General features: G+C 36.3%; 1 protein-coding gene across 1 annotated transcript; it reads left to right on the top strand.

The window, feature by feature from the left end:
- Positions 1-1826: 1826 nt before the first annotated feature.
- On the top strand, positions 1827-18757 carry LOC140163213 (uncharacterized). The gene is made up of 5 exons (XM_072186610.1): positions 1827-1883; positions 9627-9741; positions 10871-10970; positions 13491-13632; positions 17226-18757. The coding sequence occupies exons 2-5, from the start codon at positions 9721-9723 to the stop codon at positions 18673-18675; spliced, it is 1713 nt and encodes a 570-aa protein (XP_072042711.1). The 5' UTR covers positions 1827-1883; positions 9627-9720; the 3' UTR covers positions 18676-18757.
- Positions 18758-19705: the final 948 nt, after the last annotated feature.

The following is a 19705-nucleotide window of genomic DNA, read 5'->3' as shown; positions in this document are numbered from 1 at the left end:
CAAACACAAAAACCTTTTTACATTTACAAAGGTTACCAGAAGACGTTAAAATGTCGACTTTAGGAAAAGTTATAAAACTTTTCACAATGTTTTCATGATGTTATTTGAAAGTTAAAAAATATTATTGATCATTTGGCAGAAAATTGTATAATAATAACATTTAGACAACCTTGTTTTAACATTTATTGATAATAGTTAGTTTAAATGTTTTTCTAATCTTTTCTAGACTCGGCATTTATATCATTAAAAACATCATATTTTAAATGTACATCCCAAGATTTTCAACTGGACACATAATAGTTACAAGAGAACGTTTAAATGTTTCGTTATAAAGGCTATATGACGTTTTAAGAACATCTGCAAAACATGTTCAACTGTTACAACAAAACCTTTGCAACTATAGTAATTTAAAATTTGCCGAAATGCTTTCTCTCAAATTGATTGGCAAAGATATTTTACAGTAACAAGTTGCCAACATTATAAAACCATTTTTTATAGTTTTAAAACGTTTTAATGATCTTATATAATCAACATTATAATTTTATTGCAACTGTTTTTTGTTACAATATTATAAAAGTATATTGTTAACGTATTGTGTTTATTGGGATGATAATAGTTAGTGATAAGGCCAAATAGAATATCTTTAGGCTGATTAAATTTACATATTCTATTATTGAAATTTGTTTTAAAGCCTTATATAAATGTATTATCTTTTTTCAGATTATACCTTTATTATTTGAATTGGCCTATCAGTTAGGATTATTTTAATTGGTCTACATGATGAGTAACGCATTTCTTTCGTAACTTGTTTGGCTTTATTTATTTCTACAACATTACGCGTGGTGTACATCGATTGCATACATTGAAAGCATACTATAATTTAATATTATAAATATTTAATTTTGTTACAATTTATTTAACAAAGAGAGACTAAATATTGTCATATATTTAATGTACATAAATCTTAACCGTTGGTAAAATTATTGCTAATTGTTAACAAGATTGACTAAATTAGAAAGATTCCACGTTTGAAACATATAATTGTTTATTGTTTTGAGTGTTTAATATAATGGTACTATTATTATTATTATTATTATTATTATTATTATTATTATTATTATTATTATTATTATTATTATTATATTATTATTATTATTATATTGTTATTATTATTATTATTATTATTATTATTATTATTATTATTATTATTAGCCTAGTTGTGGATTAAGGGGAAAACCTGCGCTGAAAAATGCACACTTAGGGCGAATTGTGCTTAAGGGCGAAAATTCGATTTCGCCGTAACGAATCGACCATTTTTTTTTGATGACACCATCGTATTTTCAAGCCGAGTCCATGTAAAATGATTCTTGAGGGCGTACTTTAAATAAATTATTTTTTGTGGACCATTCTATTGTCCTTTTAGGGGGTTAGTCAATGAGGGAATTTTTGACGTTATATGATGCGTCGTCAAAAAGTAGACTCTTGGGGGAAAACACAAATCAAGTAAATTTCGACGAACTTTGAACGATTTCTCTATTATCTTATCAGTAACATATATCAGTGGTCTGTCTTCTAGTAACTGTTGATTTTCATCGTAATTGGTGATTGTTTTCACTTTTGTAAAAATTAGCACTGTAAATTGAACGATTTAAAGTTCCATCCCTCCCGATAGAATTATTATTCGATTATTATATTTTCGCGCACGCGCAGACGAACTATCCGTCTCCTTTACAGACATGCGTTTCTAGAACCCATCGCTAGAATTGAGTGGCGGGCGTCGTCAGGTACTGGAAAGATATTACTTTTTACCCAGAACTTTCTGCGGATAAATGGCGGCACGCGGTATATTATAGTCTCATGGTTTAAAATGCAATTTTATGACGGTAAGTTTCATTTATTTACGTATAATTATATAATGAAACAGGGACAGGGTTTAATTATGATCTAGCAAGATTCATCATGCTTTTGTGGATTTTGACGTCTTTTTCATTCGGTCATTTTGTATGTCAATCCTATTTTGTGGCCCCATCCATATGCACATGTGCATGCATCATGTGCATGGGCATGGACCCAAAGAAAATGAAGAGGACACAAAGCTTGCTCGAAAAGTCTAGCCAAGAATTTGCTCACCGATAGCTTCACATTCTAGGCTAGAGACCATTGCATTCCAAATCTAGACGGATATCGCTGAAGTATGACACCGTGTATAAAGATAAGTCTTATTGATTTCAGATTCCCTTTTTGCAAATTAAGCGTACTGCTAGCCGACCAGTGTGTATTATTCCCGGTATTATTTGCTCAAGATCCAATCTGAGATCCAATGTACACGCTTGACGTCGCGCGCGTATACGCGATGGTTAAGCTGTCAAATTAAATCTGAATAAGACTTTACCATGACCGTAACAATTAATAGGAAGATTTTTATCATTCAAATCAAACTTCAAAGTGACAGAAGCATGAAAGAACCCACTTTCCTTGTCGCTGGAGTTATCTTGTTGTTATGTCCACTAAAAGTTGGTTCAGCATTTCTTCCTCTCTCAGATTAAGTCATTAATGTAAATAAATACAATTGCTTGTACAGGGCAATGCATGGTGCTGTTACAATGCATGAATGCTACATGCATGACGTAGGCCTAGGCCATAGGAATTAAACTTAAGTACGGTAGTACTTACTAGATTTGCGTCCACCACCCGCATGCTCCAAAACCTACCGCATATTTTTTCATTATTTGCAAAAAATTTCATTATTTACCAGAAACAATAAAAAAAGGCTTTCAAACATAAAATCAGCAAGTTTGAAGTTGGTAAGGGCTAAGGCTAATGAAAGTCGATTCAAAGTTTCCCGTTAGCCTACTCCGCTCAAAACAAATTGCTGTCCAAATATTTCATTATTTTGAATAAATGTTGATTTCTAACAAACTTTTTAATACAAATAAATAACTGTGTTTTTAATATCATAAATCTCTTTCCGTTGATTTTCAGGGATTTTCTTAGCAGTAGCCTAGGTGCATGGTATAGGATTAATAATAAATACCTAGTAGGTTTACCTACTCAATTCTCTGTCCCGCACTTTTTGATCGGCTCTGATCTCATCCCGTCAAAAATATTGTGAAACTTTTGATAATAGTTGTAGTTGTACAATCACCTTTGATGTGGTTGTAAACTACATCTGTAGACTACAAACTGTGATTTATCACATGTTTTCATAGGCAACTATTGGTTTATGCGGGGAATTATGCCTGTAACAGATGCAATAATGAAATGGTGTAAAATAATGAATAATGAAATGGTCACCTACACAGTCATGAAAAATTATGTAACGGGAAACTGGGAATTGACTTTCATTAGCCTAAAACAGTCATGCAGTCGTAAAAAGCGTGAAAATGAGTCTGCAATGATGTTGTTCACCCGTGTTGGCTGTTCACCGCGAGTCCCGGGCGTGTAGTTCAGTACAACAAGCATGACAGGCCGGCCAGGCCCAGCGGCCAGGCAACGCCGGTAGCCAGCAGCCATCTTGAAAAAAAAACCACATGAATATGCTAATACCTGACCCCTATTAAAAGGTCATAATTTCATTCATAAAAACATGCCTGATCAATCCCAACCACTCCGATCTACCGATTAAGACCATATATGAATGTGACGTGATTGCTGATTGGGTTCATGAATATTTAATGAGCAGGGCGATACTGCCTCAAACGGTAAAAAAAGATGACGGGGATCACCAAAATTCCGATGCTATGCACTTTGCATGCTTTGTGGTGGTGCCTGGCGTGCTAACTGGCTCCTTTACTTCTAAATTTGTACAGCGTGAATGGGGGTAGTTCGTTTGTGCCTATAGAATATCAATAGAAATAATGAATAATGAAAAAAAGCCGTGTGGGATTTCAAAAAGTTCTGGACGCAAATCTACTACCGTACATCGTACATGTAGGGCCTACTTCAATTCCCATCGCCCTATGTCTTGTCTTGTCTTGTCTGCTACTGCACAAACGCCTGGTGTGGCCATCACATCAGCGTACAGATCATGCATCCGGATTATTCTAGCCTCAGTCTCACCAGGGTTTTTATAAGCAATCTCTTTTTCAGTAAACCCAGAATGCTGTTTGTAAGTGTCTATAATCCTTTTTTTTTTTTTTTGCTCTTCACTTTTTCAAACGACCAAAAAAACATTTGGGTCTACAATTCTAAACATCCGTTGGTAAAAAATATTTCCGTCTGTACATTTACGAGTTGTGCCCATCCGGTTCCGAAATCCTGGCTACGCCATTGATCTTCAGGCTTTGAGAAGATGTTCCTATTCAGTGTTGATCCCTAGCCTAGAAAGAAGGATATACCCGTATTTCATCAAATAAACGCCCCGGGGCGTTACATTTTCCCAAGGGTGGGCGTGTATTAGAGGTCATTTTTAGCACGACAATTCCCGTTAAAATCATTAGGTAAGCTTAAAAGTCACGCTAAAATGACAAACTATGAACTTTTGACACTGACTTTTGGTTCACTTCCGGGTACGGGTTGCCGATGCAGATTTTCGACATTTATTGGTGCTATTATCAACCATGTGAGCAACTTGGTAAGCTTACTACACAAGATAGCATGGAAATATCGGAATTTTTGAAACATCTTGGTTGAAAAAAGTGGCGGGGGCGTTTATTTGAGGGGGGGGGCGACTATTTGACGAAATATGGTACATTGTACGAGAAACGACTCTGCTGCCATAAGGATATACTAGTACATTGTAGGAGAAACGACTCTGCCGCCATATTGCTCGTCACATAGGCACAAAATTGGGTACCTCCAGATTTCCTTACATCGTTCAGTGCTTTTGGGCCCAGAATCTGTGGAACATTATTACAATCTTCCTGCATCCATTACATGTAGGCAGTGTTGCCAAAACTTTTCAGTGTCAAGGCGCGGCGCATTGACTCATAAGGCCGCGGTAAAGGATTCTCAAGTAGCCCAATTTTTCAAGCTTCCTAAAAAGCGCCCAATAACTGATATTTGGGCGGATTTACCTGAATTTAGAATGCAAAACACCCAATTGGGCGGAAAAGCACTTGACATTCAAACTTCCGGTACTTACTGGGAAGTTACTGACCGATCAATAAATGGTCACAAAAGCCATTGTAACTTCAATTTGGTGCTTCAAAGACTCAAAACCTTTATAAATCGGCTAAATTGAAAGGAAAATACCGGTATCAAATTACTGCCGCGGCCTGAGACTGGCAAAAGTAGCCCAATTTTAGACAAGTAGCGGCATGCTTTTTTGAGTAGCGGCAAGCAATTACCAAGTAGCCCAATTGTGCGCCTAAGGCGCGGCGTTGCTACTTGTAACGTAGCCTCAAAACCCGTCTTTTTTAACCATTGCTTTTGATTTTGTTGCTTTTGCATGTTTATTTATTTGTTTCTTAGGCCTATAGTTTATTAGTACAAGTTTTTCTTTTTTGTGAATAAGTGCAATGATCAATTTGAAATTGTGCTAAATAAATGCCAGTGTATTTATGTATGCTCAAAATGGCACACACAAGCTCTGCTTTTGCCGCTCTCATGGCAACCAGTTTCGAGAATTAAGTTGGCAGCCCTGAAATAGATTTGAACGGCGGTGTCAAAATCTTCAATCTGTATGGATCAACCTGATTTTTGTACATGTAAATATTCCTTGGAATGTAAGCTTTCAGAAAATGTATACTTTTACTCATGGGATGTAAAGATCTGTATATAGCTATTGATTTGAAGTGAAACTGAGGACAACTCATCAAATTTGTTGTTTGTAACACAAATTGGTACCACCTCATGAAGCACGACCCTATGGACTTTGCTTGGAATGGACTGTTGCACATTTTGTTGAATGTTCGCTCCCGAGTATTCACTCTCCCCATTGATATCTCTGGTGCTGATCTTTGAATGAGTGTACGTAGAGTTAGAGTGAGTGGTCTGTGTGTTTTAATTTGTATCGATCTTATGTACTCACTTTAGTGAGTGCCTCTTCAGCATTCTAGTAGATGAGGGCATACAATGTATGTTGCATTGCTACATGTATGTCCATAATGACTTGTGTTGCTAATTGTGAATGTATTTTGTATTAACCTCAATCATGTCCAGTTTGTCCAGTAATTCAGGTTCATTGCATGTACATGTAGTACCAGTAATTCAGTAAATTGGATGTAGGTTAATGTGTTTAATTTGAAAACTGTAATATAACCCCAGGCCCAGAGGGTCGAGATAGGCCCTGTTAAGGGCTCAATATAAATGGGGGCTGAGGGTGATCTCTAGCTCCCATACCCCCCCCGGTTTTTACAGAATAGCCCCTTACAATGTACAATAGCTACTTTTTAGCACAATTTATTGTAAATTGTAATAGCCCTTGTATCCTAAAAGGTATTTTGACCCCTGCCCTAAATACAGATACATGTACAGTCAAGGAGTATTTACAGTTAAACGGGAAAGTGTCTTGTACATGTATCTGACAGAAATGCAGTTGTGCTTGAGACTGTTGTTTCATGTGTTCTCATGCTATAATCACATTCTACATACAGCACCCAAATTTCATCCATTGAACTTTTTTTTTAAAGCTTAATTGCCATGTGAAGTTGCAGAAACTATGATGTTTAGCTCCCGGGTTTAGCTGCCTGCTGGTGTTCAGCTTCATGGGCAAGAGTTGTGGTGCTGGTGCAAATAATTCAAAGATCCCTCCTCCTTTCTGATGTATAATACAAATATACAATGTTTTTTAATTTTCCTTCACCTCCTCCCCCACCTCCTTCTACCACCTCCCTTACTCTCTTGCTTAGCTTCTTTTTTAAGTTTTTTTCCTTTGAACCTAAAATGGGTTCACCCTATTATTTGTTTTAAACAGATGGAGACGTCTTCAGACGAGAATATGATGATCATTCCTACATGGGAATATTATTGTGTCTGTTTTCTTGTGTTTTGTTTAATTTTGCTTTTTGTTTATATGATTGTTGAATATTCTTTGCATGTTCATTAAATGTTAATTTTCAACTGCAAGGTGAGTATCCATGTGATCAGTAAAGATGAATGAATGATGAATGAATAAATGTGATCAGTAAAGATGAATGAATGATGAATGAATAAATGAATGAGTGAATTAATGAATTATGATTCATGAAAGAATGCATGAATGAAAATGATTGATTGAATGAATAAATAAATGAATGAATAAATAAATAAATGAATGAATAAATAATTAAATGAATCAATGAATGACTTCAATGAATGATGAATGAACGATGATGATGAATCATGAATGAATGATGAATATTATGAATGAATGAACAGGGTCGCATGTTAATTGCTGCAGGTGGAGGCCTATAACCCGCGGCTTTTCCCCCAGACCCCCACTTTGGTCGCACCACTTTCAAATTCCAACAGGCCTGTTCTTATGTATCATCATGATCAGGGACAGGCGATCTGCGCGGAAAAAATAGCATGTTGCACGGAATTGTGCGGAACTCTCTTTTCGGTGCAAATCATGTATCCCTGCCCATAGGAAAAATTAGCCAATTGCGCGGAAAAAAAGTTCCGCGCAAATCGCCTGTCCCTGATGTATTTTAATGGCAGTACGACAGCTTGTCCTGAGCAGTTTGGTTCATGAATATTACACATTTTGCTATGGTACATACTTTGTTCACATTCTGATGTCTTCAGTCATTCTGAAGAAGTTTTACACATTTGAGGAGGATGGAGTACGGTCCGACAGTCCTCAGTTTGGTTCATACTTAAATTTTGCTACATGTATGTACAATGTACACATGCAATAGAGGACAGTCCTCAGTTAGTCAGTTTTGCCTGGATATTGGCCATGTTCTGATAATATTTGAAAATTGCCACTGTTCCTGTTTGATCATGAAATGTTTAGGCCTATGGTCTTGACTAGAGTGACTGTATAAATGTAGTGGCCATAAGGTATGATATATGATTTCTTCTTCCTACATGTATACGTGCATACCTTAATTGAGTATTGTCGCACAGGCTTAATGTGCACATTTTTTTTTATCTATGCACGATCCTGGAACCTAGGATTGATTGCAGATATCAGAACCGGTGATGGTCCCCTCTCTTTTCGAATAGCTGTGGCACTTAACGTGCACAGGCCGAGGTTTGACTCTTCTTGTACACGGGACCAACGGCTTTACGTGACTTCCGAATCACGGACGAAGCACATACACTACCTATATCTGCGCGTGACTTGATAAGCAGTGTATGGGGGCGAGAAGAAATTCTTCAATTAAATTCTGAAATTAATAACTGTTACTGAACTGAATTGAAGGATTCCTGACCATATAGGAACTTTTTGGGAGGGAAGAGAATTTTCACCTAAGGCAAGCCCAAGGCTCGAACCCTCGTTGATCGTATCTCCCGGCCGGCAGCGCAACGCCTTAACCACTGGGCCATCTCGCCCTAATTTTAAGAATTCACTCAATTTTCAGTGTTTTTATTACTGCATACCAATGCTGGCCTAAAGCAAATTGCATTTCTCTTTATATTTTCCTAAATGCAGAATTATATTTCCCTTTAGAGAATTATTTTTCCCTTTAGAGAATTATCTTTTCCCTTTTGAAAATTATTTTTCCCTTTAGAGAATTATTTTTCCCTTTAGAGAATTATTTTTCCCTTCAGAGAATTATTTTTCCCTTTAGAGAATTATTTTTCCCTTTAGAGAATTATTTTTCCTTTGGAGAATTATTTTTCCCTTTAGAAAGTTATTTTTCCTTTAGCGTGATGCATGGAAGAATTACCTCATGCCCCATGCATTTCTTTTTCAGGTGGATTCATAATGTGGCAACGTGCTGAATGTTTGGCGCATGTTTTGGCTTTTCTTTCAATTGTTTTTATTTTTACTTTGATTATCGTCATTGTGTTTTACTTTTCTTTTCACCGTGAGTGTATTTGTCCTTAAAGGTGAGTGTTCACTGTTCAGACAATACTAGGTACCAGTGTACCGGTACCACAGTAACCATGGGTAATGGGTTCTCCAACCGATAACCTTGCTAAAATGTGCCAAATTCAGAAATTCAGGGTTCTCACAGAACACAACCCCATAAGGATTAAGTGCTCTGCAATTGATGCTCTAAATAGCAGTGTGCTCTATACCGGTACTTATACATTTTTTGGTCACTTAAGCAATGAGATCAAAATTGCATGTTCTGCTGAGTAAGTAAATATAGTGTTCTTTATCTGCATTGATGTTAAATTTTGTCCTAAATTTTGCCTTGATCAAAATGGTACTTCTGCAAGTTCACGTTAACATGCATTGTGCATTAATTTGAAGATCCCCATGCGATGTGAGCCTGGCGCACATGTTGCCGAAGGTACCCAAATTGGCCATCGATGACGAGCAATGGTGGCAGAATCCGCACTCTACCATACGGTACATTTTTAGCACTGATTTCAAATGTAAGACTTTAAATACTTCCGGGTTTGCGATGTCAATATTAGAAATTTCTGAGAAAGCATTGAAAATTCAGTTATTTTTTAAACATTTTTGTTTGAAATATTGTAGGAGGCGTAAATTTATTACAGGAAATTTATACGGTAATTATTAGGGAGAATTGAGTAGTTTTTACATTTTAAAATGAAAATCTCCATGTTTTTTCCGTATCCAGGCACAATCTTCAAGTTCAAGAGTTTCACTGCTTGAGGCGATGCATTCTACCCAGTTCACTTTACTTTGTCAATGCTGAATTCATAGGTTACAAAATGGATTCAAGGATTACTCGGGTGAGTATAAAGGATTGTCTTGCCTGAACAAATTTAAGTGGCAGTGTTGGAGACTGTGAACTTACTTTCTGTCCGTACGGAGCCATATCTCAAGAACTGCTAGGCTGGATCATAATGAAACTTGGTAGGAGGAAAGATATTTGAAAACGTTCCATGCAGAGGCTATTTTTGCATTATTGAGAATTATTACAAGATCTAACTTGCCTACTTTTTCACAAATTAATACAATCAGATTTGGAGAGCTCTCAGAATTCGCTTGGTCAAAGAAGAAACAACTTTTGATTTGGACATTTGGCCCTGCTAAGCACGCACATACTTTTCAGTAGCCTACCAAACATGCAAATTAAGACCGTCTAATTTACATAATTTATGCAAAATTTGACAACATGGTGTGCAAGAGGTTGCAGGCTTGAAGCGGTTTCTAAGGATCTGCATGGCAAAAGTTGGTGGGACAAATGATATCATACCTGTAACCTGCTGACATACATGTACATGCACGATTTGGTCGCAAATATGCAATGCAAATTATATGTACTTTATTTGCATAATAGTAATACAATGCATATGCAGATATTGGTACAATAGTTGCACGGTTAGTAGGAGACATGTTTGAGGAACTGCTGCCAATGAAGATGCCACTTGTTGAGAGAGAGGAGGGATATCTGGCCATCTTGCTTGCATCCACATTTTCAGTGCCAGATATACAAAAAATGGACTCAAGTGGTGAAAAATTGGTAAACAAAATTGTATCTTGGGTAGGCCTATAACGTAAAACTTTGAAAGTAGAAACTAGACTGGACAGGTATTACATGATGTAGTTTATACTTTGATCAGCTCGTAATCGGCGGGCCTTATAACATCGCGGATTAATATCTATATTTCATTTCGAGAATTGTCTTTTGACATCTTGCCAGAAGCATCACAAATTATTCATGTAAGTCCGATACGTTGTCTATTTTCTTTAACAATAGAGACCAGACAGGTCAACTATGACACTTTTAATGTGGGTCTACTTTCCGGCGTAGTGATAAAAGCCTAAAAATTCCCGTCAATTACGAGCTGATCAAACCGTAGGCAAAATTTAGAAAATAATATAGGTACCGTATGCTGTTGTAATATTTCTTTGCAGTCAAAGACTGGAATCAAGGTGTCTAAAGAAGACTACTTAAGAAGTTTGGTAACGGCTGACCCAACTTATTTAGAAATGAGAAGAGTGAATGACATTATTGGTAAGTAACTAAATCTAATCTTACCCAACAGATAATATATAGAGTGATGTATAAGAGTCATTTATCAGAACCTTTTTACAATGTTGACATTAACTTAGAAGTATAAAAAAAAATTGTTAACATTTTAAAGACCTACACTTTGACCACTTAGAAGAACTTAGTATATCCTTATTAAATGTCAGATTTCATGCTGGCCCAATTTGGCCTATGACATGGTCTCAGATTTGAAGCAGGTTTCACTGCCAAAGTGTGTAAAAATTCACCCCAGAGTGAAAATAGCTATGTTTAATTTCTAAGGTGTCTTTTCTAGGGTTAAATTGTTTGTAGAACATGATTTCTTTGTCAAAACGCGTGCATCGTACATCGTTTTGCTACAAAATGTTGATTTGTGGCCGATTTTGCCCGAAAAATGCACTTTTTGGGTGACAAACATTTTCACATGCCAACTTTGTATACTCATAGAGTCTACAATATACATAGATATGGCCCTTTAAAATGTTAACATATCAGCTGAGGGTACTATTTGATGGATTCAGGTATTTGTTTTGTGATTGACTTAATCATTTGCATGCCAGAATCATTCAAATATGACATGCCTCGTGACAATTGACATGCCAAAATAAGCTGTTTTCGGCAAAAAAATTTATTTGAAAAATCATAACTCTTGATAGGAAGGTGCTACAGTGATGGTTGACCTACCAGTCTATGCAGTATTGAATTGGCTTTCATTTGATACCTAACTTTGTTCATTTTAACTAAGGAAAAAATGTTTCCCCTACCCCTTAAATTTTTGATGTGTGTAAAAATTCCCGCCATTTATAAAAATCGGGATTACAAGAAAACTACAAGAGCTACATGTATAGGCTTGAAAAACTAATCAGTTATGCACAGTATAAGTTCCTACTTGGGTATAACATTAATATCTTTCCATTCCTTCTCAATTTTCTTTTCTAATTTTTTTAACAATTTGTGACATCTGTAAATTACGTAAAATTTGGCATTTCGAAAAATCGCAACAAAAAAAATATGAGGGCGACATGTTTAAAAAACTAATCAGTTATTCCCATGATACAGTACTACAGGGATATAGTACCAAACTTGTGCTAAAATGCATATTTTTTGAGTTCTAATTTTTTTAACAAATTGACTCGCCACCCAATTTTTGAGCAAAATCGGGAACATTTAGTACCTGTAATATTGCGCAATCATGTGACCTATATTCAATATGTGTGCACCAATCAGATGTCAGACTTGCACTACAACATGATGTGAGCCTTGCAGAGCCTTTATAAGTGTGCCAATAGAGTTCAAATATGTTGTGATAATGTTGTCACTTATGGATCTCATATTTTTATTTCCGTCAAAAGCATATGCCTCTACTGTAATGCTTATATCAGGAAAACAATGACAGATTTTGCATTTCTGACTTCAGAAAAACTAATCAGTTATTCCCATGATACAGTACTACAGGGATATAGTATCAAACTTGTGCTAAAATGCATATTTTTTAAGTTCTAATTTTGTTATCAAATTGACTCGCCACCCCATTTTTGAGCAAAATCGGGAACAATTAGTACCTGTAATATTGCGCAATCATGTGACCTATATTCAATGTGTGTGCACCAATCAGATGTCAGACTTGCACTACAACATGATGTGAGCCTTGCAGAGCCTTTATAAGTGTGCCAATAGAGTTCAAATATGTTGTGATGATGTTGTCACTTACAGATCTCATAGTTTTATTTCCGTCAAAAGCATATGCCTCTACTGTAATGCTCATATCAGGAAAACAATGACAGATTGTGCATTTCTGACTTCAGAAATGAATTCTGCACAAAATTTCAGTCTAGAAAACATATTTAAAACAATATTTTTTGAAACTTTATATTTTGCCATTTTTGGCAGTCAAACCTGCTTCAAATCTGAAACCGTGTCCTATATGCCTTGGAACCAGAACTTGGAACATAATTTTGGCATTAAATGTGCCTCAATACACATCAGGTTTACTTCGAACTTAGTTCTGGACAAAATGCCTATTTCAGAATTTAAAAATGTGGTTTCATGCTTAAAATGATGATATCAATTCACCTAGAAAATTAACGTCTGAGCCGTGACATGAAAGTTTGAGTGGGACCACCGGTCCAGGAGAAGTCGGCTCGGAGAATTTCGGGTTGGGGTGAAACATTTCAGGTCGGGTTGGGTCTGGGCAGTCAAAACTGGGGTAGTACAGGGTCGGGGTAGAAAATGTCTTGTCTCTCCGGGTACTAATTGTGAAAAAGACCCTTTTTACTTGACTTTCTTATTCATGAATGATTCTTCCTTGTTGATAAGGTGTGGCTCTCCTAGGTTAGTCCCAGGAAGTTCAGGACTAAATTTTGTCCAGTTTTACCAAATTTGATGTAGGAAAAAGGACCTACATGTATGTAGTTTGAACAACACAGTCTGTTTTATTCTCAATTGCATACATTTGTACATACTGATAACCCCCTTTATAAGCCTGTTACTGAATTTTCTTTATAGGAGAAGGACTTTTCACAACCAAAGCCATAAAGCAGGGAGAGTATATAGGGGAGTACAAAGGGACCAAGCTGGCAGGAAAGAAGGTGGATGAAGTTGATTCCCCATACCTGTACACATATAACATCGATGGAAGGCGCTTTGGGTGAGTACGGTATATATTTGGCCCATTTCACGGTTAGGCGCCACTTTTTGATTTTCAACATATCTGGCCTGGTGTGTAAAAAATAATGGGGTTACAGAATTTACTGTTGGTGATTTTTCATTGTCTCTGTATGGCCTACCTCCATTAGCTTAATCGACCTTTCTAGTTTTATCTTTCAGGGCGCACAGGGGCCAGAAATGGTCAAAAAACCACATTTCACTAGCAACCTGGAAACAGACATTTATTTTCCAATGCTGCCACTTTTAACTATGTTGAGCCTACCAGCTGCTTTTGTTGTTTTTATGTAGTGAACAAGTTGCACTATACAGCCATACATGAACAAAGTATTAGTTGTCAGTTAAACTAGCATGAGAACCATTTAAATTTCTGAATTCGGATGTGACATTTTCCGTTCACATCTATGTACCTTATTCAATGTGGAATAGATCGACTAATACTTTACATGAATGGCAAACTAGTGTGTTTTAGTAAGTTCAGAGTCTTGTTACTATTTGTTGAACAAATTACACTTGTTGCTCTTAATATGTAGATACAGCGATATTTTGAATTTTTGCCAACAAATTCCGTTCACAATTTTGTCACATCCGATTAATTTTCCAAATAGTATAATTTATTAACAAAATGTGGCAGAATTTTTTCTCCTTGATTTTTAAAAATCTCCTGCTATGAGCTATCTAATGACACCATTTAATGAAAACTCCTTCATCAACTTAGCTTGCAGATGTCATTTCAAAGTTTCCGTTCACATGTGTCACATCCATGGTACCTGTCACATCCAAAATAGTTTCTTCAAAGAACTAAGACAGGAATGGGACTAGGATGCCAGTTTGAAGTTATTTCATTGCAGGTTTGTGGGGGATCAAAAGGCACAACAAATCTTTAATTCAGTATGCCTTCTTTAATTGTGACAGGAGATTCAAAAAGCTTCAATTTCCGTTCACATGTCACATCCTCAAAATTAGTAGTTTGTAGGCCAAAATACTTAAACAACATGATATTTGACTTTCTAAAATAGGTTTATTATTTTGTACATGTCATATATGATTATTTCAAAGCTTTGTCTTTGTCTTTAGAGGACAGTTTTGTATACAATTTACAGAAGCGGATGTGACATTTTCAATTGTGAACGGAACATTTCAGTAAATTATAAACATTTTGCTTGTCAAAAATATAAAGGGTCAGGAAAAACGTTTTAGCATTGCTCAATTCAATAGAATCTCACAAAATATATGTGTTAGAAGTGCCCAAAGCTTATATTTTTGACAAGCAAACTGTTTATCATAATGAAACATTCCGTTCACAATTGAAAATGTCACATCCACTTCTATAAATTGTAAACAATGTTTTAAAATGAACACTAACACAGGTTGATATGTTTCAATATATCCCATTTAATTCACTGAGTGTGTGAAAACTCTTTGAATCATTATTTTCTGAAACATACTCTGCTTTACAGTGTGTGGTTTCCGTTCACATTGACATCAGTCACATCCTAAATTGCACAAACATCAGAATCTTGAATTTGACCTGTGTTTTCAAACTGGCTGATATTATTTGTGAACATTACCCATATTATGACCTTCAAAGTCGTGCAATATCAGAGTCATTCATTGATTATTAAAATTGTTGAGTAAACTTTTTCATGTCAATTTCCCTTTTTTACCACAAAAATTACATTAAAGTGGCCATAAATTTGTCATTACACAACAAAATTTGCCCAAATTTGGTCAGAAGGGAACCTATGACATACTCGTTTATTTTAAATATCTATGATATATGTATTGGACAGTGAAAGTATAAATATACACTACTCAATATTGATCAAATTTGTTAAAAAATTACATAACATGAGATAATAAATCATAATTTTCTTCAAGAAGTAGCGAGATTTAAGCTGGGAAATGATATTTTTATGAAAATCTGGTCTTATTTGGAAAAGAAAACCCCTATTAAATTAAATTTAGTCCATTTTGAAAATTTCGAGTTTTTTTCACTAAAAGTGGCGCCTAACCGTGAAATGGGCCATTTATAAAAAACAAATTATGAAATTTTTCATGCAAATTGTCATGCTGTCGATGAGTGACTAACTAATTGTGTGTCATAATATGCTCCACCTACATGTACTTGAAAAGCTTGGCTGGGCCATGCGTGATGTAAGTAAAAAGGGTTTTTTACTGTCACTATAGCAGCATCAGTTTTAAATATGATTTTACTTTTGGCACTTCTTGTAAAGAGTTTGTTGGGTAAGAAAAGAAAGAGTTGAAAAGGCATTGTAAAGTGCTGCTCACAATATTTGTCCATTCTATTACAGGCTTCATTTTTGTGTCCCTTGCTTTATTATGTTGTAATATTAAGTTGTAGGCTGAAAATGTAAAATTGACCTCAATTGAAAAGTTGAAGTCAGATTGGATCAAACTTTAGTCATTGCTTGAAAATAAGAACCCTCGATCGTTTGTTGATGAGGTCAGAGGTCACATATCAAGGTTAAAGGTCATATGAGATCAAGTTGTAAGATAGGCTGAAAATGTAAAAGTTACCTCAATTGAAAAGTTGGAAATCCGATTGGAACCAAACTTGATTTACAAACCATGACAGCAGGCGACACTAGTGGTCCCAGGACCGCGATGCTGGGACCGCGATATATTTTTAGAAATTGCTGGAGCTCTACATCATCACACTCCTGGGTTCACTAAGGAACTCAACTAAGAGTTCAATTTCAGTATGTATCAGTGTTCCTGCTAAGGCCATATGGCATGCAATTGACCCAGTATTTTGTCAAATTGGGCCAAAAGATTTGAGGAAAATAAGAAAGTAAGAAATTTTTGGATTTGGCCCAGTCACTTGCCCAAACTAAAATGTTCAGATTGGCCCAAAAGCAAAATCCTCAATGGGAACATTGTTCAGGATCCAGCATTGAAAGGTAAGATCACAAATGAACAAGGAGCTCAATATTTAACACTCCTGGATTTTCAAGAAGTCTGGCCGTCATTTTAGACGGCCAGTTTGCTCCTAGGACGGGCAAAATTAATACCTTTGACAGATGCTATATTATAAATTGTATGTTTTGAGAAGCTAACTGCCCTTTTTATTTGACCCAAGTTGTAGAACAAGGCCATATCAGCACATATTTGAACTCTTTGAACCCCCAATGGGCTATAGATGTCTGTTAAATGTTTTAAAGGTCAAATTAGGACAGGCAATTTTATTCAAATGACGGGCAACATCCAATTTCTAGCTAAGACAGCTCCTCAAAAATGGAGGTTTGTTATTATCCCTTATTATACTACTAATTATGTTATGGCGGACTGAAAAAAAATGGCATGGAAAATCAATTTTGGCGCTTTTTGCAAAAGGTGCTCATTTTTGCAGAAATCTGCCATGCTAGTTGGATTCCTTGCATTATTTCCTTTATGAAAATGTGTACTTTTATGTACTTATCATCATAACTTTTAAAGATACAAAACAATGTCTAAAATTTCCCACTTTGAGTGATCCTGCGTGCCACCTTAAGTACTCCGAAAAAAAAAATCAATTCTTTGACAATAAGTTATTGAATTCCATTTTTTTTTCAGTATTGATGCTTCTGACCCAGCAAGTGGGATTTGTAGATATGCCAATGACGAATGGATTAAACCAAATAGCCGTATGGAGAGAGTGAACATTGATAAAGAGCCACACTTGTTTTTGAAAGCATTGTGTAATATAAAGAAAGACAGTGAAATCAGATATAACTATCATTATGAAGAGGCACCTTGGAGATTTGAAACCAACAAATCTTTGTCACCACAGATTATAGCAAGCACACAAGGCAGCACAGAATGCAAAAAGAGGTCGCCCCAACATGAGCATTTACAACAGGAAGCTCAGGAGAATTGTCAGCATCAGCAACAGGAAGCTAAAGAGGAACGTCAAGAGGAAGACATGCAGCATCAGCAGCAGGAACAGGAAACTAAAGAAGACTTGTTACATGAGCAGTTACAACAGGAAGCTAAGGAGTATTGTGAGCATCAGCAACAGGAAGCTAAAGAGGAACATCAAGAGGAAGACATGCAGCATCAGCAGCAGGAACAGGAAACTAAAGAAGACTTGGTACATGAGCAGTTACAACAGGAAGCTAAGGAGTATTGTGAGCATCAGCAACAGGAAGCTAAAGAGGAACGTCAAGAGGAAGACATGCAGCATCAGCAGCAGGAACAGGAAACTAAAGAAGACTTGGTACATGAGCAGTTACAACAGGAAGCTAAGGAGTATTGTGAGCATCAGCAACAGGAAGCTAAAGAGGAACATCAAAAGGAAGACATGCAGCATCAGCAGCAGGAACAGGAAACTAAAGAAGACTTGGTACATGAGCAGTTACAACAGGAAGCTAAGGAGTATTGTGAGCATCAGCAACAGGAAGCTAAAGAGGAACGTCAAGAGGAAGACATGCAGCATCAGCAGCAGGAACAGGAAACTAAAGAAGACTTGGTACATGAGCAGTTACAACAGGAAGCTAAGGAGTATTGTGAGCATCAGCAACAGGAAGCTAAAGAGGAACATCAAAAGGAAGACATGCAGCATCAGCAGCAGGAACAGGAAACTAAAGAAGACTTGGAACATGAGCAGTTACAACAGGAAGCTAAGGAGTATTGTGAGCATCAGCAACAGGAAGCTAAAGAGGAACATCAAGAGGAAGACATGCAGCATCAGCAGCAGGAACAGGAAACTAAAGACTTGGAATATGAGCAGTTACAACAGGAAGCTAAGCAGAATTGTCAGCATCAGCAACAGGAAGCTAAAGAGGAACATCAAGAGGAAGACATGCAGCATCAGCCGCAGGAACAGGAAACTAAAGACTTGGAATATGAGCATTTACAACAGGAAGCTAAGGAGTATTGTCAGCATCAGCAACAGGAAGCTAAAGAGGAACATCAAGAGGAAGACATGCAGCATCAGGAACAGGAAACTAAAGAAGACGTGGAACATGAGCAGTTACAACAGGAAGCTAAGAGAGAATGGTCAGCATCAGCAACAGGAAGCTAAAGAGGAACATCAAGAGGAAGACATGCAGCAGGAACAGGAAACTAAAGAGAAACTTCTACATCAGCAAGAACACTTGGAACATGAGCAGTTACAACAGGAAGCTAAGGAGAATGGTCAGCATCAGCAACAGGAATCTAAAGAGGAACATCAAGAGGAAGACATGCAGCAGGAACAGGAAACTAAAGAGAAACTTCAACATCAGCAAGAACACTTGGAACATGAGCAGTTACAACAGGAAGCTAAGGAGAATGGTCAGCATCAGCAACAGGAAGCTAAAGAGGAACATCAAGAGGAAGACAAAGAGCAATGTCAACAGCAAACTAAAACAAAACTTTCTTTTGTGACTACAGGATTAGATAGACAACAGCGGGTGAGTTAATAAAGATTTGATTTTGTAATTGCTTATTGGGATATGACCACTCAATGCTATATCGAAGGTGCCTAATATGATTTTTTATTTTTTCTACGGTGTCTACTTTCATAAAGTAGTTAATCAAAATAGCCATATCCCCAAATTTGAGTCGCATCTCACCAGTGGTTTTTGTGTGAGATACAGAAATGTACATTTCAATAGCCCATAAACACTACTTAAATAAAAAGTATGGTAACCATGTTTTCTAATTTCTTAGGGGCATTTTTCCTAAAATAAAACAATAAAACTTTATTGAGGTTATAAGCTAAATATGATCTTTCATCCCATACCAAAATTTCAATTTTGATGAAAAGTGGGGGATAAAGCTGACGATCATACTAACTTACTAAACACCTTCAAGAAAATGGTAGTAAGAAAATATATTATAATTTTGGATGTGTAAATTATCAACAGTCCAGAAAAATGATCGAATAGGCAAGGATGGCTACATATAGCACATATCTCAATCATGAATTGCAGGATGGAGTTTCTAACTATTGGGGAAGTATTTCTGAATATGAAAAACTGTCACTTCTGTGTGATACAACATGTGTGTCAGTGTTTTGCAACATTTATTTATGCTAACAAAGTATGCTTTTTTTTAAATATATTTCATTT

The sequence above is a fragment of the Amphiura filiformis genome, chromosome 10 (genome assembly GCF_039555335.1).
Source record: "Amphiura filiformis chromosome 10, Afil_fr2py, whole genome shotgun sequence".
Lineage (NCBI taxonomy): Eukaryota > Metazoa > Echinodermata > Ophiuroidea > Amphilepidida > Amphiuridae > Amphiura > Amphiura filiformis.
The sequence above is the reverse complement of the archived record's forward strand: the minus strand, read 5'-3'. Positions and strand labels throughout refer to the sequence as shown.